Raw genomic sequence first — 17,307 nt, forward strand, 5'->3', positions numbered from 1 at the left:
AATAATCCAGCTGGTGTGTGGGGGGTGATTGGGGTTTAGAGTGAAGAAGGATTATGGTTTAATTATACACATCTCAGCCTACAAAATAAGTAGCAAGGTTTCAATGGAAATGTACAGTATGCATAAAATAGCTGATATATATGTGCCCGCCCGGCTTGCCTCTAACTATCAGTTATTAGTCGTTCAGTCTCCTTGTGCTCGTCGGCTGTATAAACAGGCCACATTCTGACTAATTCTCCTATTCAGCGCAAGTGACTCATTTATAATCGGCTTCAGTTGGAGGACTCTTTGGAACGTGAGCTGCTTGCGGCGCTGGAGCGCTGGGCTGGGGGTCTGCTTCGGCGCTTGTTGTTTTTCATAAAATGTTAGAGAATGTGCAGAGAAAAAATGGAAGCATTGCCCATGGGGGTTACATAGTTACATAGTTACATAGTAGGTGAGGTTGAATAAAGACAATAGTCCATCCAGTTCAACCTGTGTAGGTGTGCGTGGCCGTAATCATCTCACATACCCCTGAATGTTCTGATCCTTGAGATGTAAGTCTAAGAGTCTTTTGAAAGCCACCATACTTCCTGCAGAAACCACCTCTTGTGGTAGAGAATTCCACAATCTTGTAGCCCTAACAGTAAAGAACCCCCCTCGTTGCCTGAGGTTAAAACGCTTTAAGTTGGGGTCCAACTTCCAAAAAAACATTTCTTGTACTAATTAAATACAAACAAATGGCGACTCAATTCGGTTTTATTGCAGGCTGGCTGGGAATTTTTGTTTGTTTTTGATGTGCGCTGCCCTTCCATGTGCACCTTGCTGCAAACAATAGTTATAGGTTGGGGTGGTTGCCATTTGTTAAAATAGATGGTGAATTGGTGCAGGGATGCACAGGATACCTTCAGCTGCCATTGTGCTCTTGCTGGGTGTCCTGTGCGTCCCTGTACCTTTAAGAAGGGGTGGGCTCCCTCTAGGCATATCTAGCCTTAATCTATCCACTGCTATATGTGCTCCAATTTGAGAGGACTACAGTACTTTGGGATACCGTGACGTGGCCAATGCGGCTTACACATATATTTGCAAATGTGCGCAAAATAACCCCCTTGTTTTTAACGTGAACTGTTAAGACGGGACAATTCGGTTTTGTTGCAGGCTGGCTGGTAAAGTGAGCTGGGAATTTTTGTTTGTTTTTGATACTAATGAAATACCCAAGAGGAGAATTTAAAGGTAGCATATTTGTGACTATTTATTTGTGACTGTCCGCATTCCTCCATGCCTACACCCTCCTGCTCCAGGATGGCTGTAACAGTTAAGCCCTAGTTCTAGGATAGCTTCAAAAATAAAAAACCCTCAGCTCTAGAGGTCCCAGTGCCTGCTGTAGGTGGTTTCAAGGCACAAGTGTCTGCTGTAAGTAGGAGCTGGCCCCCACTTGGCTCCTAAAGCTCCAGTTAGTTCCCGAAACCCTAGTGCTGGTTCCAGGTGGCCCTAGAACCCCCAGTGCTGACTTCAGTTAGCTCTGGAAGCCACAGCACCTGGTCCAGTTGGTTCCTGAAGCCCCAGAGCTGGCTCCAGAAGCCCCAACATCTGCACTAATAATATGTAAACAAATACCTTTTCCAAGGGGGTGGTTCCTTCTAAGCTAAAGGAGTACATTGTCAATGATGTTCATGGCTAATTTTTAACTGATTTTAAGAATCTGTATCAATAAAATGTATCTTTTTACGATTTTGTGGTTAGCGCCTAAAAAGTCCATGTTTCTTAAAACTTTTAATTATTATTCTAAAACTGGGATTTGGCACTGTGGAACTGTATGCAAGATGAGCCTCCACATTACCACCCTAGTGGCTCTTCGTCTTTGCTTCCTGATAGTTCCTGCCCTAATTGGCTTTAGAAGACCAACTTCTGGCTCTAATAGCTTCAGAAGCCTGAGAACCTGCTTCAAAATCCCCACTGCTGTCCCCAGTTAGCTTTAAACCCCCAGCACCTTCTCCAGTTGGTTCCAGAACTCCCAGTGCTGGTTCTAGTTATCTCCAGAATCCTCAGTACCTGTTCCAACCAGCACCAGAAGTCCTACTGTGGCATCAGTTAGCTCCAGATGCCTCAGAACATGCTCAGATTTGCTCCAGAAGCCTTAATATTGGCATTAGTTAGCTACAGAAGTCTTGGAACCTTCTCCAAATGGCTCCCAAATCCCAAGTTCTTAGTTACATAGTTACATAGTAGTTGAGGTTGAATAAAGACAATAGTCCATCCAGTTCAACCTGTGTAGGTGTGTGTGGCTGTAATCATCTCACATAGCCCTGAATGTCCTGATCCTTGAGATGTAAATCTAAGAGTCTTTTGAAAGCCACCATACTTCCCGCAGAAACCACCTCTTGTGGTAGAGAATTCCACACAATTGTAGCCCTAACAGTAAAGAACCCCCCACGTTGCCTGAGGTTAAAACGCTTCTCCTCTAATCGCATTGTATGCCCTCTTGTCCTCATGGAATCCCTTCGACTGTCAGCTTTTTTTCTAAGTTGGGATCCCCATTGAGATATTTATAAATTGCTATCATGTCCCCCCTCAGGCGTCTCTTCTCCAGGGAGAATAAATCGAGCGATTGCAGACGCTCTTCGTAATTAAGTTCTGGCTTTTGTTAGTGCAGGCAGCCCTAGTACCTGCTCCAGGTGGCTCCAGAAGCCCCACTGCTGGCTTCAGTTAGTTCCAGAAGCCCCAGAATCTGCTCAAATTGGCTTTCAGAAGCCTTAGCATTGGCTTTATTTAGTTCCAGAACTTCTGACACCTTCTCCAGTGGGCTCCAGAAGCCCATGAGCTGGCTCCAGTTGGCTCAAGAATCTCTAGTTTTCACTCAATCTACAAACAGTGCTCGCTTCAGAAGCCCTAGTGCTTACATCAGTTGCTTCCAAATGCTCCAGTGTCTGCTTCAATTGGTTCCAGAGGCCCCACTTCTGGCTCTAGTTAGCTCCAGAAACCCAGAAACCTGCTCCAATTGGCTCTAGAAGCCTCAGTGCCAGTGGCTCCAATTAGCCCCAGAAGCATAAACACCTGCTTCAATTGGCTCCAGAAACCCCATTGCTGGCTCCAGTTAGCTCCAGAAGCTTCACTGCTGCCTTCAGTAGCTCCAGAAGCCCTAGTTCCCATTAGACCAGTAGACCAGAGCTGGCTCCAGTTAGCTTCAGAAGCCCCAGTTCCCATTAGATCAGTAGGCACAGTGCTGGCACCAGAAGCCCCAACACCAATTTGCTTTATAAGCCTTAGAGATACACTTCATATTACATTTTTGTTTTTGGATTTAGATGCACTTTAGGTAAACTCTGTCTTGGCAGCTGCTCTGTGATCTTGGCTGCAGGCAGCAACCTAGTCTCACCATGCAGGTTAATGCCATGCAGGGCAAATTGACAGTCCATTCTCCTCCCATCGATACTCACCTTGCCTGGCATAGAAAACCATATGCAAATGAACCTTAAAAAGGCTAAATATCTGACCCGGGGACAAATGACCACTCAGACACCAAACACATCATGGTAGGAAGAATAGAAGATTGCATTCTACCCCATACCCAGGAGTACCAGGTATCCTAAGGGGCTCTGGCAGTCAAATGGAGCAGCAGGGGAGCAAATGGAAGCCAAGGATCAGGAAGGAGATGCTTGTTAAGTTTGAAATGTTCACATGCATTCTGTGACTCAACAATGACCACAACACAGCAGCAATGAAACAATCATAACTGTTCCTGTGTGGTGATCACCATCCTGTGACAGTGATCACCTGATACACCAATGTCACCAAAACACCACAGTTTCATAAAAATGTCTCTCTCCTCTCCTTACTCTTAGGGGGCAAAGAGGGGACATGGCTTGCAAGAACTATAAAACTGTCCGAGAAAGAAATTCTGAATTCACTTAAAGCTTATCTGCAATGGCTTGTTCAGAAAGGCACAAAATACCCCCAAAAAAAGGTTAATAATACTGTATATCAACAACCCACCACTTGAAAGTTGCTAGACAGGAGAGGCATCCAAGGAGCCATTGCTAGTTTCCATTAGGAGTCCATTCTACACTCAGCTACTGGTGACAAAAACCCTGACAGGTCTCTGGACACCAGCCGGGAATCTGCAAGTCGCTTGGCATCATAAGCAGCTTGGAGAAAAGTTACATAACTCCACAATGTCCAACAGATCAGGAGGAGGAATGGGTCCTGTAAGAATTTTCTTCCCTGAAACCCAGTCCAAATAATGGGAAATTACTATATCATGGGGCTTTAGACTCAAATGTAGATCTTCAAGTACTAGGTCCAAGCATCAACTTGCGTTTAATGGCTTTCTGCCCACTGTTACTCAATAAAGTGTTCTACAGAAGGGTTGACCTCGGAGGGTTTCTCACCATCGCTTAGAACAGTGGTCTCCAAACTGCGGCCTGAGTGCAGGTGAGGGCCTTTGCTTGTCTTTATCCAGCCCTTGGGGCACTTTTACTTTCACTGATACAAATCACTGACACCAACAATGGGGCAATATTCCTGCTACTGACATCAACAATGGGGCAATATTTCTCTCATTGACAGCAACGATGGAGCACTATTCTTCAAACTGACACCAATAATGGTGCAGTATTCCTCCCACTGACACCAATGATGGGGCACTATTTCTCCCACTGACACAGATGATGTGGCTCTATTCCTCCCAGTGACACCAATAATGGGGCACCATTCCTTCCCAGCTAGACACCAATGATGTGGCAGTATTTCTCCCACTAGCGCCAATGATGGGGCACTATTTCTCCCCCTGACACCAATAATGGGGCACCATTCCTTTCCAACTAGACACCAATGATGTGGCAGTATTTCTCCCACTAGCGCCAATGATGGGGCACTATTTCTCCCCCTGACACCAATGATGGGGCACTCTTCCTCCCCCTTATACCAATGATGCATTGTTCTCTCCACTGATGCCAGGGCAATTTCGACTCCCAATGACCACAGTCTTCCCCCCCTAAAGTCTGAAAGACAGTACACTGACCCTTTGTTTAGAAAGTTTGGAGACCCCTGGCTTAGAACAATATGAATCTTTTCAGTCTCCTGGATATTTTGGTCCTCCCCAACTTCTATTCTGCCTCTGAACAGACCCAAACTTCCTCTTTGGTGATGGTGATGGCTTAGTCAATGCGGCTCTGTTCACACCTGAGCAATTTGAAGCTTTATCAGCAGCACGTCAATGCTCGAAGCTACGATTTCTATTATATTCAATGTAGATAGATAGATAGATAGATAGATAGATAGATAGATAGATAGATAGATAGATAGATAGATAGATAGATAGATAGATAGATAGATTGATAGATTGATAGATAGATAGACAGATTTATTTGGAACTTTCTGGCTGATCTTAGTTCATTTGGGGATCCCCCCAATAATCTGATTGGCGACCTCCCAAAGTTATTTTTCATCCTCATTCAGCACAACCAACTCTGCTGGGACCATCATCGCGCAGAGTGCTCAGTGCCGCCTCTGGTCACACAGCTGGATGGGTCATATTTAATCAGCTTGCTCTACGTTTCCTGAAGCTGACAGAAAAGTCAATGATCCGGGCCGTTACTTCGATCTGAGGCTCTGCATCCATCGCTACTAGGAAATTTAGATTAGAGGAACTACATGCCATACCAGCCAGCTGAGGGTCAGAGGCTGTTAACCCTTCCAGACATCACAAAGTGTGTTCCTGAGTTTGGTGATCGGCAGAGAGCACCCTGTGTTCCTACATTTGATTAGCCAAGAGCACCCTGACTCCCTGAGTTTGATGATCAGCATAGAGCGCCCTGTGTTCCTGAGTCTGGTGATCACCAGAGAGAGCGCCCTGTGTTCCTGAGTTTGATGATCTGCAGAGAGCGTCCTGTGTTCCTGAGTTTGATAATCGGCAGAGAGCGCCCTGTGTTCCTGAGTCTGGTGATCACCAGAGAGCGCCCTGTGTTCCTGAGTTTGATGATCAGCATAGAGCGCCCTGTGTTCCTGAGTTTGATAATCGGCAGAGAGCTCCCTGTGTTCCTGAGTTTGATAATCGGCAGAGAGCGCCCTGTGTTCCTGAGTTTGATAATCGGCAGAGAGCGCCCTGTGTTCCTGAGTTTGATAATCGGCAGAGAGCGCCCTGTGTTCCTGAGTTTGATGATCGGTAGAGAGCGCCCTGTGTTCCTGAGTTTGATGATCGGCAGAGAGCACCCTGTGTTCCTGAGTTTGATGATAGGCAGAGAGCGCCCTGTGTTCCTGAGTTTGATGATCGGCAGAGGGTGCCCTGTGTTCCTGAGTTTCATGATCTGCAGAGAGCGCCCTGTGTTCCTGAGTCTGGTGATCACCAGAGAGCACCCTGTGTTCCTGAGTCTGGTGATCACCAGAGAGCGCCCTGTGTTCCTGAGTCTGGTGATCACCAGAGAGCGCCCTGTGTTCCTGAGTTTGATAATCGGCAGAGAGCGCCCTGTGTTCCTGAGTTTGATAATCGGCAGAGAGCACCCTGTGTTCCTGAGTTTGATGATCGGCAGAGAGCGCCCTGTGTTCCTGAGTTTGATGATCGGCAGAGAGCACCCTGTGTTCCTGAGTTTGATGATCGGCAGAGAGCTCCCTGTGTTCCTGAGTTTGATGATCGGCAGAGAGCACCCTGTGTTCCTGAGTTTGATGATAGGCAGAGAGCGCCCTGTGTTCCTGAGTTTGATGATCGGCAGAGGGTGCCCTGTGTTCCTGAGTTTCATGATCTGCAGAGAGCGCCCTGTGTTCCTGAGTCTGGTGATCACCAGAGAGCACCCTGTGTTCCTGAGTTTGATGATCGGCAGAGAGCGCCCTGTGTTCCTGAGTCTGGTGATCACCAGAGAGCGCCCTGTGTTCCTGAGTTTGATAATCGGCAGAGAGCGCCCTGTGTTCCTGAGTTTGATAATCGGCAGAGAGCACCCTGTGTTCCTGAGTTTGATGATCGGCAGAGAGCGCCCTGTGTTCCTGAGTTTGATGATCGGCAGAGAGCACCCTGTGTTCCTGAGTTTGATGATCGGCAGAGAGCTCCCTGTGTTCCTGAGTTTGATGATCGGCAGAGAGCACCCTGTGTTCCTGAGTTTGATGATCAGCAGAGAGCGTCCTGTGTTCCTGAGTTTGATGATCGGCAGAGAGCTCCCTGTGTTCCTGAGTTTGATGATCGTCAGAGAGCTCCCTGTGTTCCTGAGTTTGATGATCGGCAGAGAGCGCCCTGTGTTCCTGAGTTTGATGATCGGCAGAGGGTGCCCTGTGTTCCTGAGTTTGATGATCGGCAGAGAGCGCCCCCTGTGTTCCTGAGTTTGATGATCACCAGAGGGTGCCCTGTGTTCCTGAGTTTGATGATCGGCAGAGAGAACCCTGTGTTCCTGAGTTTGATGATCGGCAGAGAGCGCCCTGTGTTCCTGAGTTTGATGATCGGCAGAGAGTGCCCTGTGTTCCTGAGTTTGATGATCGGCAGAGGGTGCCCTGTGTTCCTGAGTTTGATGATCGGCAGAGAGCGCCCTGTGTTCCTGAGTTTGATGATCGACAGAGAGCGCTCTGTGTTCCTGAGTTTTCTGATCAGTAGAGGGTGCCCTGCATTTCTGAGTTTGGTGATTAGAAGAGATTCTCTCTCTTCTAAGTCTAGTACCACCTAACCTCCCATTTTTGCCCATAGTGCCCCCCCAACCTCTCACAGTATCCGCAAGGCTTCCTAAGAGCCCTCAGTCTCTACAGTTCCTGCCAGCCTCTCTGTGCCCCCAGCCCTCCCCTAGCTTGATGGAGAGGCTCCACCCCCCATAGTGCCCCCAACATTATCCCACAATGCCCCTGCAAACCCCCTCTGGAGAGACCCTCAGCCCCTTCCAGAGACCTCATCCTCCATTATTGCCACCAAGCTTCCTACAGAATCCTCATCCCCCACTGGGCCACCAAGTCTGCTGCAGAGTCCTCTAATCCCCCCCAGAAACTCCAGCCCCCCCACAGTGACATCAAGCTCAACCCAGAGTCTTCCAGAATTTCAATACATATTTTGCAATCCCATACTTTTATTGTGTGAGTATAATTTTTTTTTTTCTTTTTTTCTGTTGGGGCACGGAAGGTTTTGTACGTTGTTGAGGTTTTTCCATCTTGGTTATCTATGTATTGGTTATTATAGTGATCAATGACATTGGTCTTCATACAGTCTCCAGCTTTACAAGGCAATAGAGCTGGAGACCATTCACTGTAGCAGACTGTCATTGAGTGAGGCTACCAGCTGTGTCAGTACCACGGACAGCAAGGACGTCCCACTGCTATTACTGACTGCTTCCAGCCTGGAGGGCGCACATATCATACATTATACATTACATTCATAGAGGACCCATCACTAACACCATAACATGAAATCCCCATAAACGGGTATTACAGGCAAGATCAGAACCACAGATAGCTGACCAGGAGGAAGTCACCTACAGTAGCTATTACTGGCTCCTTCCAGTCTGAAGAGCACATAAATGATACATCGCGGCCATTGGGAAGCCTCAACTAACACTATAACAGTAAATCCCCCACAAACAGGCATTACAGGTCAAATAAATAGGTACGAAGAGGCATATTTTACAAGTCTTACATCCAATTATACTCTTTATTTTGCTTCGTCGGGGGGTTTCTAGCTCTTGTCATCAATGTTTTGATGGCCAAAAGACTTGAGGTATTGCTATACCTGCTACAAAGTTTCTGTGTATCCCTGCATGATCGGATTGGTACAGTATATGTATGGGTAGCATGAGTCCAGAGGGAGGACTGGGCCAGGGGGCAGGGGGGCAATTGCCCTCTGGGCCACTCTGATGTCCTGTAAAAAGGCTGCACCGCTTCTGCCACAGACATGCCTAAAGGATCCCTGGTGAAGAGAAGCAAAAAGTCTCTGCCACTGACTTACTGAGTGCGGGATGAAAACCAGAACAGAGCCCAGGCCTCCCTCCCCAGCATGGGTGGTGTAAACTGTCTGAGCAGAGGCCGGTTCCATGCCCCACTTGAGACTCTCCTCCCCTGGCCAGCCCCAATTAAGCTGTCCCAGCCCCCCCCCCCCCCAACCGCCCCCTGCTGGCCAAGTTGGGAACCTCGATTCAGCCGGTGAGTAGAGAGTACCTGGAGCAGGGCTTCAGCCCGGAATGGGGTTCAGGAGGAGGACAGGAAGAGGGAGAGTGGGAGGGGGGCCGAGTCGCTGCACCATGGGCCTCTGGTTTGCACTTGCCCCCTGGGCTAAAAGTTGCCAGTCTGCCCCTGCGTGAGTCCCTGAAACCAATCTAAGAAGGGACGAAAAATGATTGGCCAAGAACTAAAACCATCATCTCAAGCCCACCACCACAGGTTCAAATCTGACTGCACAATCTCCTTTAATCTACCAACAGCTATGTAATACAAGGGCCTGCCCGATTGAATACAAATTGATTGGATAGATTAGATAGGTCCTCATAAAACACAGTTTTCGGAAATGTAAAGTTAAATGGCACCAATGATGGAACACAATTCCTCCCAATGACACCAACAATGGGGCCCAATGACACCAATGATGGGGGCACAATTCCTCCCATTGACACCAACAATGGGGCCCAATGACACCAATGATGGGGGCACATTTCCTCCCAATGACACCAATGATGGAGCCCAATGACACCAATGATGGGGCACAATTCCTCCCAATGATGGGGCACAATTCCTCCCAATGTCACCTACAATGGGGCCCAATGACACCAATGATGGGGACACAATTCCTCCCAATGACACCAACAATGGGGCCCAATGACACCAATGATGGGGACACAATTCCTCCCAATGACACCAACAATGGGGCCCAATGACACCAATGATGGGGACACAATTCCTCCCAATGACACCAATGATGGAGCCCAATGACACCAATGATGGGGCACAATTCCTCCCAATGACACCAACAATGGGGCCCAATGACACCAATGATGGGGACACAATTCCTCCCAATGACACCAACAATGGGGCCCAATGACACCAATGATGGGGACACAATTCCTCCCAATGACACCAATAATGGAGCCCAATGACACCAATGATGGGGCACAATTCCTCCCAATGACACCAACAATGGGGCCAATGACACCAGTGATGTGACATAATTCCTCCCACTGACACCAATGATGGGGCATTGTTTTTTCCCACTGCCGTCTAGACCTTTTCTTCTCCCACTGGCCATAGTCCGACCCCCTAAAGTCAGAAGGGCAGTAAACTTGTCCTTTTGTTTAGAAAGTTTGGAGACCTCTGGGCTAAAGGATATGTAATCCCAAGAATACAAATGTAATATATTACAGCTTACCGGTCCTTCCATGTGGTGGCTGGATAGGAAGGGGGGGGGGGGTGTCTGTGGCCCCAATCAGAAGAGCAGCCTAGGGTGCTCCTCCATAGATACAGAACAGTGAGTGACAGCTGTCACCCTAGAACAGGAAGTAGATTTAAATGAAATCTCAATGTTATTAGCTTTCATTTCTGTGAACTACAGAACATCTCCTCCCTGTGTTATAGAGATGAGGGGGGGTGTTTGTAGTCCAAATCAGAACAGCCTAGGGTGCTTCTCTATACATCAAGGACGGTGAGTGTGAGTTTCACCCTAGGACAGGGGGTAGATTAAAATGAAATCTCAAGCAGTATTATCAGCCTTCTTTTCTGTGAACTACAAAACATCTCCCCCCTGTGCTTTTACGAGGAGGGTGTTTTTGCAGTCTGCTTCATTAGGACAGCCTAAGGTGCTCCTCTCTATAGATTCAGGCGGGTCAGTGAGAGTTGTCACCTTCAGACAAGAAGTGTACCAAACTGAAATCTTAAACAGTGTTATCAATCATCTCTTCTGTGAACTACAGAACACCTCCACCCTGTAATTTTAAAAGGAGAAGGGGGTTTCGCAGCCCAAATCAGAAGCCCAGCCTAGGGAGCTCCTCCAACAATACAGGAGGGGGAGTGAGATTTATAAACCTAGGACAAGAAGTGCATTGAAATGAAATCTCAAGCAGTGTTACCAGCCTTCTCTTCTGTGAACTATAAGACTTCTCCCCCCCCCCTGCTTTTATATAGGGAGAGGCTTGTAGTCCACATCACAAGCCCAGCCTAGGGTGCTCCTCCATAGATACAGTACGGTGAGGGAGAGGTATAACTTTAGGACAAGAAGTGCATTGAAATTAAATCTCAAGCGGTGTCACCAGCCTTCTCTTCTGTGAACTACAGAACATCTCCACCTTGTGTTATAAAGAAGAGGGTGGGGATGGGGGAGGGGGGGTGTTTGTAGTCCACATCAGAAGAGAAGCTTGGGGTGCTCCTCCAACAACATAGGAACGATGAGTGAGATTTGTCACTCTTGGACAAGAAGTGTACCGAACTGAAATCCTAAACAGTGTTACAAGCCTTCTCCTCTGTGAACTACAGAACACCTTCACCACATGCTATAAAGAGGAGGAAAGGGGAGGTGATTGTAGTCAAAATCAGAAGCCCAGCCTAGGGTGCTCCTCCATAGATACAGTACTGTGAGTGAGATTTATAACCCTAGGACGAGAAGTGCTTTGAAATGAAATCTCAAGCGGTCTCAAGAAGTCTTCTCTTCTATGAACTACAGAACACCTTCCCCCCTGTACTTTTAAAAGGAGGAGGGGGTTTTGTAGCACAAATTAGAAGCCCAGCCTAGGGTGCTCCTCCATCAATACAGGAGGGTGGGTGAGAGGTATAACCTTAGGACAAGAAGTGCATTGAAAATAAAAGTGGTATAACCAGCCTTCTCTTCTGTGAACTACAGAACACCTCCACCTTGTGTTATAAAGAGGAGAATGGGGATGGGAGGTGTTTGTAGTCCACATAAGAAGAGAAGCCCCTCCAACAATACAGGATGGTCAGTGAGAGTTGTCACCCTCGGACAAAAGCGCACTGAACTAAAACCTCTAGCAGTGTTGACAGCCTTCTCTTCTGTGAACTATAGAACACCTCTACCCATGTCATAACGAGGGTGGAGGTGTTTTGTAGTCCAAATTTGAAGTCCAGCCTAGGGTGCTCCTCCATAGATATAGTATGGTGAGTAAGAGGTATAAGTGCAATGAAATGAAATCTCCAGTGGTGTCACCAGCCTTCTATTCTGTGAACTACAGAACATCTCCACAACGTGCTATAAAGAGGAGGAAGGGGAAAGTGATTGTAGTCCATATAAGAAGCCCAGCCTAGGGTGCTCCTTTCAACAATACAGGATGAGATTTGTCAACCTAGGACAAGAAGTGTACCAAACTGAAATCTCAAACAGTGTCATAAGCCTTCTCTTCTGTGAACTACAGAACACCTTCACCATGTGCTATAAAGAGGAGAACGGGGAAGGGAGGTGTTTGTAGTCCACAGCAGAAGACAACTCTCACTGACAGGATGGTCAGTGAGAGTTGTCACCCTCAGACAAAAGCGCACTGAGCTTAAACCTCTCGCAGTGTTGATAGCCTTCTCTTCCGTGAACTATAGAGTACCTCCACCCATGGTATAACGAAGATAGAGGTGTTTTGTAGTCCAAATAAGAAGCCCAGCCTAGGGTGCTCCTCCATAGATACAGTCTGGTGAGTGAGATTTATAACCCAAGGATAAGAAGTGCATTGAAATGAAATCTCAAGCGGTGTTACCAGTCTTCTCTTCTGTGAACTACAGAACACCTTCACCACGTGCTATAAATTGGAGAACGGGGAAGGGAGGTGTTTGTAGTCCACATCAGAAGAGAACTCTCACTGACAGGATGGTTAGTGAGAGCTGTCACCCTCAGACAAAAGCGCACTGAACTGAAACCTCCAGCAGTGTTACTAGCCTTCTCTTCTGTGAACTATAGAACACCTCCACCCATGTTATAGCAAGGAGGGAGGTGATTGTAGTCCAAATAGGAAGCCCAGCCTAGGGTGCCCCTCCATAGATACAGTATGGCGAGTGAGATTCATATCTCTAGAACAAGAAGTGCATTATAATGAAATCTCACGTGACGTTACCAGCCTTCTCTTCTGTGAACTACAGAACACCTTCACCACGTGCTATAAAGAGTAGTAAGGGGGAGGTGATTGTAGTCCAAATAAGAAGCCCAGCCTAGGGTGCTCCTCCATAGATACAGTACGGTGAGTGAGATTCATAACTCTAGAAAAAGAAGGGTATTACAATGAAATATCATGCGGCGTTACCAGCCTTCTCTTCTGTGAACTACAGAACACCTCCACCCATGTTATAATGAGGAGGGATGAGTTTTGTAGTCCAAATCAGAGAAGTGGCTGATTAGGGTGACTGTGAAGGGGGTGAAATAATCCCAGGAAGGGACACAAGGGGTACCTTTGCCGAGCTTCACCAGGGTGGGCAGACGGAACTTGCTAACAACGACGTCCAGGGGTAAGGACACCGAGCTCCATCCCAGCTCCGACACGCCGGCGGTTATCTTCTCCATGGCGCTTCCGGGGATCCGGCATACCCCAAAAAAAAGAGAGAAAAAAAAAGAAAAGTGCAGAAAGTCAGGGATCCAGACACGCCACCTCCCGCGCCACCGGCAGCATCAGCACCAGGGATGGCAGCACCGTCACCATCCGGGCACGGCGGGGGGAACCATCTGCTCCGCACTGTGCCATGCTTCCTGCGCTCCCAGCGAGCTGCTGGATTACATTCATAGATTTCTCTACAGGACAAGTAGAGGGAGGCACCACCCCCATCCCCCCCCTCCTCTCCCACTCACTCCATCGCTCCACTGGGATCGTTCCTTTCAGAGATGCTATTCCGCGCTCCGCCCTGGGGTGAGGGGGGGGGGGGGGAGCATCCAGGGCAGAAAGTGATTGCAAACCCTGCAGGGTACAAGTCTCATTCATAAAACACAGACCTGTAACCCGTGCCATGCTGGCCTGCCACCGACTGAGCCACCATTCACAGCGGCACGGCGCGCCTATGCGCGTCTTCTTCGCACACCCAATCATTTCAGCAGCCAAGGAGCTCAAGTAGCTTTTATTTTGTTACCTTTTCTAGGTTCAGGATTTCACAGTTATCGCAGCAGAACTGTACATTCAAAGGAATGGCATCTGAAATGTGCGCTGTGCGATTTGTCATTCACACCTGGGCGTTTTAAAATCGCAAGCAGAATCGATTCATAACGTGCAACCTAAGGGGCGGTTCACGCCACAAAAAAACGCACTCCCAATCCCTTCTGCATGCGCGTTTTTACGCTTTTGTTGCTTTTCTGGATTCCAGGTGCTTTTTTCTTTTTTTTTTCCCCTGGTTTTTGTCCACTGTACTGGGGTTCTCTGCGTTTTTTATGTATTTTTTCAGCATTTTCCCATGCATTCCAGATGCTTTTTTTTTTATTTATCCATAACAACTTTTATTGAAAAAAATACAAAACATAACAGGTACAGATACATGACTTCATACAGCGTAAATACAATAGGTAAAACATGAAAACAGTTACATATTGCCATTTATCAAATAAACTTAGTCAATTTCACTGTTAAAAGCTATGGTAATAAGCCTAGAAGTTTTGGGATTCCTGTTTTTTTATTTCCACTGTACTGGGGTCCGGTGCGTTTTTGATGCATTTCCAAAAGCATTCCAGGTGCTTTTTTTCCTCTTTTTTTTTCCCACTGTACTGGGGTCCAGTGCGTTTTTGATGCATTTTGTAATGCATTTCCCAATGCATTCCAGGTGCTTTTTTTCCTTTTTTTTTTTTGCGTTTTTTTTTTGTCCACTGTACTGGGGTCCGGTGTGTTTATGATGCATTTTTTATGCATTTCCAAATGCATCCCAGGTGCTTATTTCTTCTTTTTTCCTGTTTTTTTTTTTTCCCACTGTTCTGGGGTTCCGGTGCATTTTTGATGCATTTTTTTGATTTTTTTTAATGCTTTCCAAATGCATCCCATGTGCTTTTTTTCTTCTTATTCCCTGTTTTTTTTTTTTTTTTTTTTTCCACTGTACTGGGGTCCGGTGCATTTTTGATGCATTTTTTATGCATTTCCAAAAGCATTCCAGGTGCTTTTTTTCCTCTTTTTTCCAGTTTTTTTCCCACTGTACTGGGGTCCAGTGCATTTTTGATGCATTGTTTTTTATGCATTTCCAGATACATTGCAGGTGGTTTCGTTCTTCCTTTTCCCTGTTTTTTTTTCCCACTGTACTGGAATTTCAGGTGTGTTTTTGATGCATTTTTGATGCATTTCCAGATGCATTGCAGGTGGTTTCTTTCTTCTTTTTTTCCTGTTTTTTTTCCACTGTACTAGGGTCTAATGCGTTTTTAATGCTTTTTTTATGCATTTCCCAATGCATTCCAGGTGCTTTTTTTCCTTTTTTTTTTTTGCGTTTTTTTTTGTCCACTGTACTGGGGTCCGGTGTGTTTATGATGCATTTTTTATGCATTTCCAAATGCATCCCAGGTGCTTATTTCTTCTTTTTTCCTGTTTTTTTTTTTTTCCCCACTGTTCTGGGGTTCCGGTGCATTTTTGATGCATTTTTTTGATTTTTTTTAATGCTTTCCAAATGCATCCCATGTGCTTTTTTTCTTCTTATTCCCTGTTTTTTTTTTTTTTTTTTTTTCCACTGTACTGGGGTCCGGTGCATTTTTGATGCATTTTTTATGCATTTCCAAAAGCATTCCAGGTGCTTTTTTTCCTCTTTTTTCCATTTTTTTTTCCCACTGTACTGGGGTCCGGTGCGTTTTTGATGCATTTTTTATGCATTTCCAAAAGCATTCCAGGTGCTTTTTTTCCTCTTTTTTTCCAGTTTTTTTTTCCCACTGTACTGGGGTCCGGTGCGTTTTTGATGCATTTCCAAAAGCATTCCAGGTGCTTTTTTTCCTCTTTTTTTTTCCCACTGTACTGGGGTCCGGTGCGTTTTTGATGCATTTCCAAAAGCATTCCAGGTGCTTTTTTTCCTCTTTTTTTTCCCACTGTACTGGGGTCCGGTGCGTTTTTGATGCATTTCCAAAAGCATTCCAGGTGCTTTTTTTTCTCTTTTTTTTTCCCACTGTACTGGGGTCCGGTGCGTTTTTGATGCATTTTTTATGCATTTCCAAAAGCATTCCAGGTGCTTTTTTTCCTCTTTTTTCCAGTTTTTTTCCCACTGTACTGGGGTCCAGTGCATTTTTGATGCATTGTTTTTTATGCATTTCCAGATACATTGCAGGTGGTTTCGTTCTTCCTTTTCCCTGTTTTTTTTTCCCACTGTACTGGAATTTCAGGTGTGTTTTTGATGCATTTTTGATGCATTTCCAGATGCATTGCAGGTGGTTTCTTTCTTCTTTTTTTCCTGTTTTTTTTCCACTGTACTAGGGTCTAATGCGTTTTTAATGCTTTTTTTATGCATTTCCCAATGCATTCCAGGTGCTTTTTTTTTCTTTTTTCCTGTTTTTTTTTTTTTTTCTTTTTTGCCACTGTACTGGGGTCCAGTGCGTTTTTGATGCATTTTCAGATGCATCCAGATGCTTTTTTCTTATTTTTTTCCTGTTTATTGATGCATTCTGGTGCATTACAGTGCATTTTTGATGCACTTTACTATGTTCCAGTACAGTTCGGTGCAGAAAAAATGCAGCATGTTCTACTTTTTTTTAATGGAACTGGAACGCCCTGAAACTGACCACACTAGTACGAACTATGCCATTTGAAACAAGATAACCTACTTTTCATACTGTTTATGCATTTTTGATGCAAAAAAAAAAATGCACTGATCTGCGTGTGCTGTACTGGCCTTGACTGTAGTTTTTTTTTTTTTTTCGGGTTTGCTTGTTGTTAGGGCTCATTTAGGGCCAGTTCACACAACATGCATCAAATCATCTGCATCAAAAACGCATGGAAAGTAGGTTACATGGTTTCCAATGACATAGTTCAAACCAGTGTGGTGAGTTCCAAGGCGTTCCAGTTCCAGTAAAAAAAAGTAGCACATGCTGCATTTTTCCTGCACTGGACAGTACTGGAATATGGTAAAACGCATCAACAACTAGAATGCACTGGAACGCATCAACAACTAGAATGCACTGGAACGCATCAACAACTAGAATGCACTGGAACGCAACAACAACTAGAATGCACTGGAACGCATCAACAACTAGAATGCACTGGAACGCATCAACAACTAGAATGCACTGGAACGCATCAACAACTAGAATGCACTGGCACGCAACAGCAACTAGAATGCACTGGAACGCATCAACAACTAGAATGCACTGGAACGCATCAACAACTAGAATGCACTGGAACGCATCAACAACTAGAATGCACTGGAACGCATCAACAACTAGAATGCACTGGCACGCAACAGCAACTAGAATGCACTGGAACGCATCAACAACTAGAATGCACTGGAACGCATCAACAA

General features: G+C 46.0%; 1 protein-coding gene across 1 annotated transcript in view; it reads right to left on the minus strand.

The window, feature by feature from the left end:
• GAREM2 (GRB2 associated regulator of MAPK1 subtype 2) overlaps positions 1-13,650 on the minus strand; it is a 207,370-nt gene extending 193,720 nt beyond the window's left edge. Inside the window, exon 1 of the mRNA XM_082251146.1 lies at positions 13,300-13,650. Within this exon, the coding sequence (XP_082107272.1) occupies positions 13,300-13,411 (112 nt within the window). The 5' untranslated portion in view covers positions 13,412-13,650. The remainder of the gene's footprint in view (positions 1-13,299) is intronic.
• Positions 13,651-17,307: the final 3,657 nt, after the last annotated feature.

The sequence above is a fragment of the Pelophylax lessonae genome (genome assembly GCF_965119305.1).
Source record: "Pelophylax lessonae genome assembly, chromosome: 3".
Lineage (NCBI taxonomy): Eukaryota > Metazoa > Chordata > Amphibia > Anura > Ranidae > Pelophylax > Pelophylax lessonae.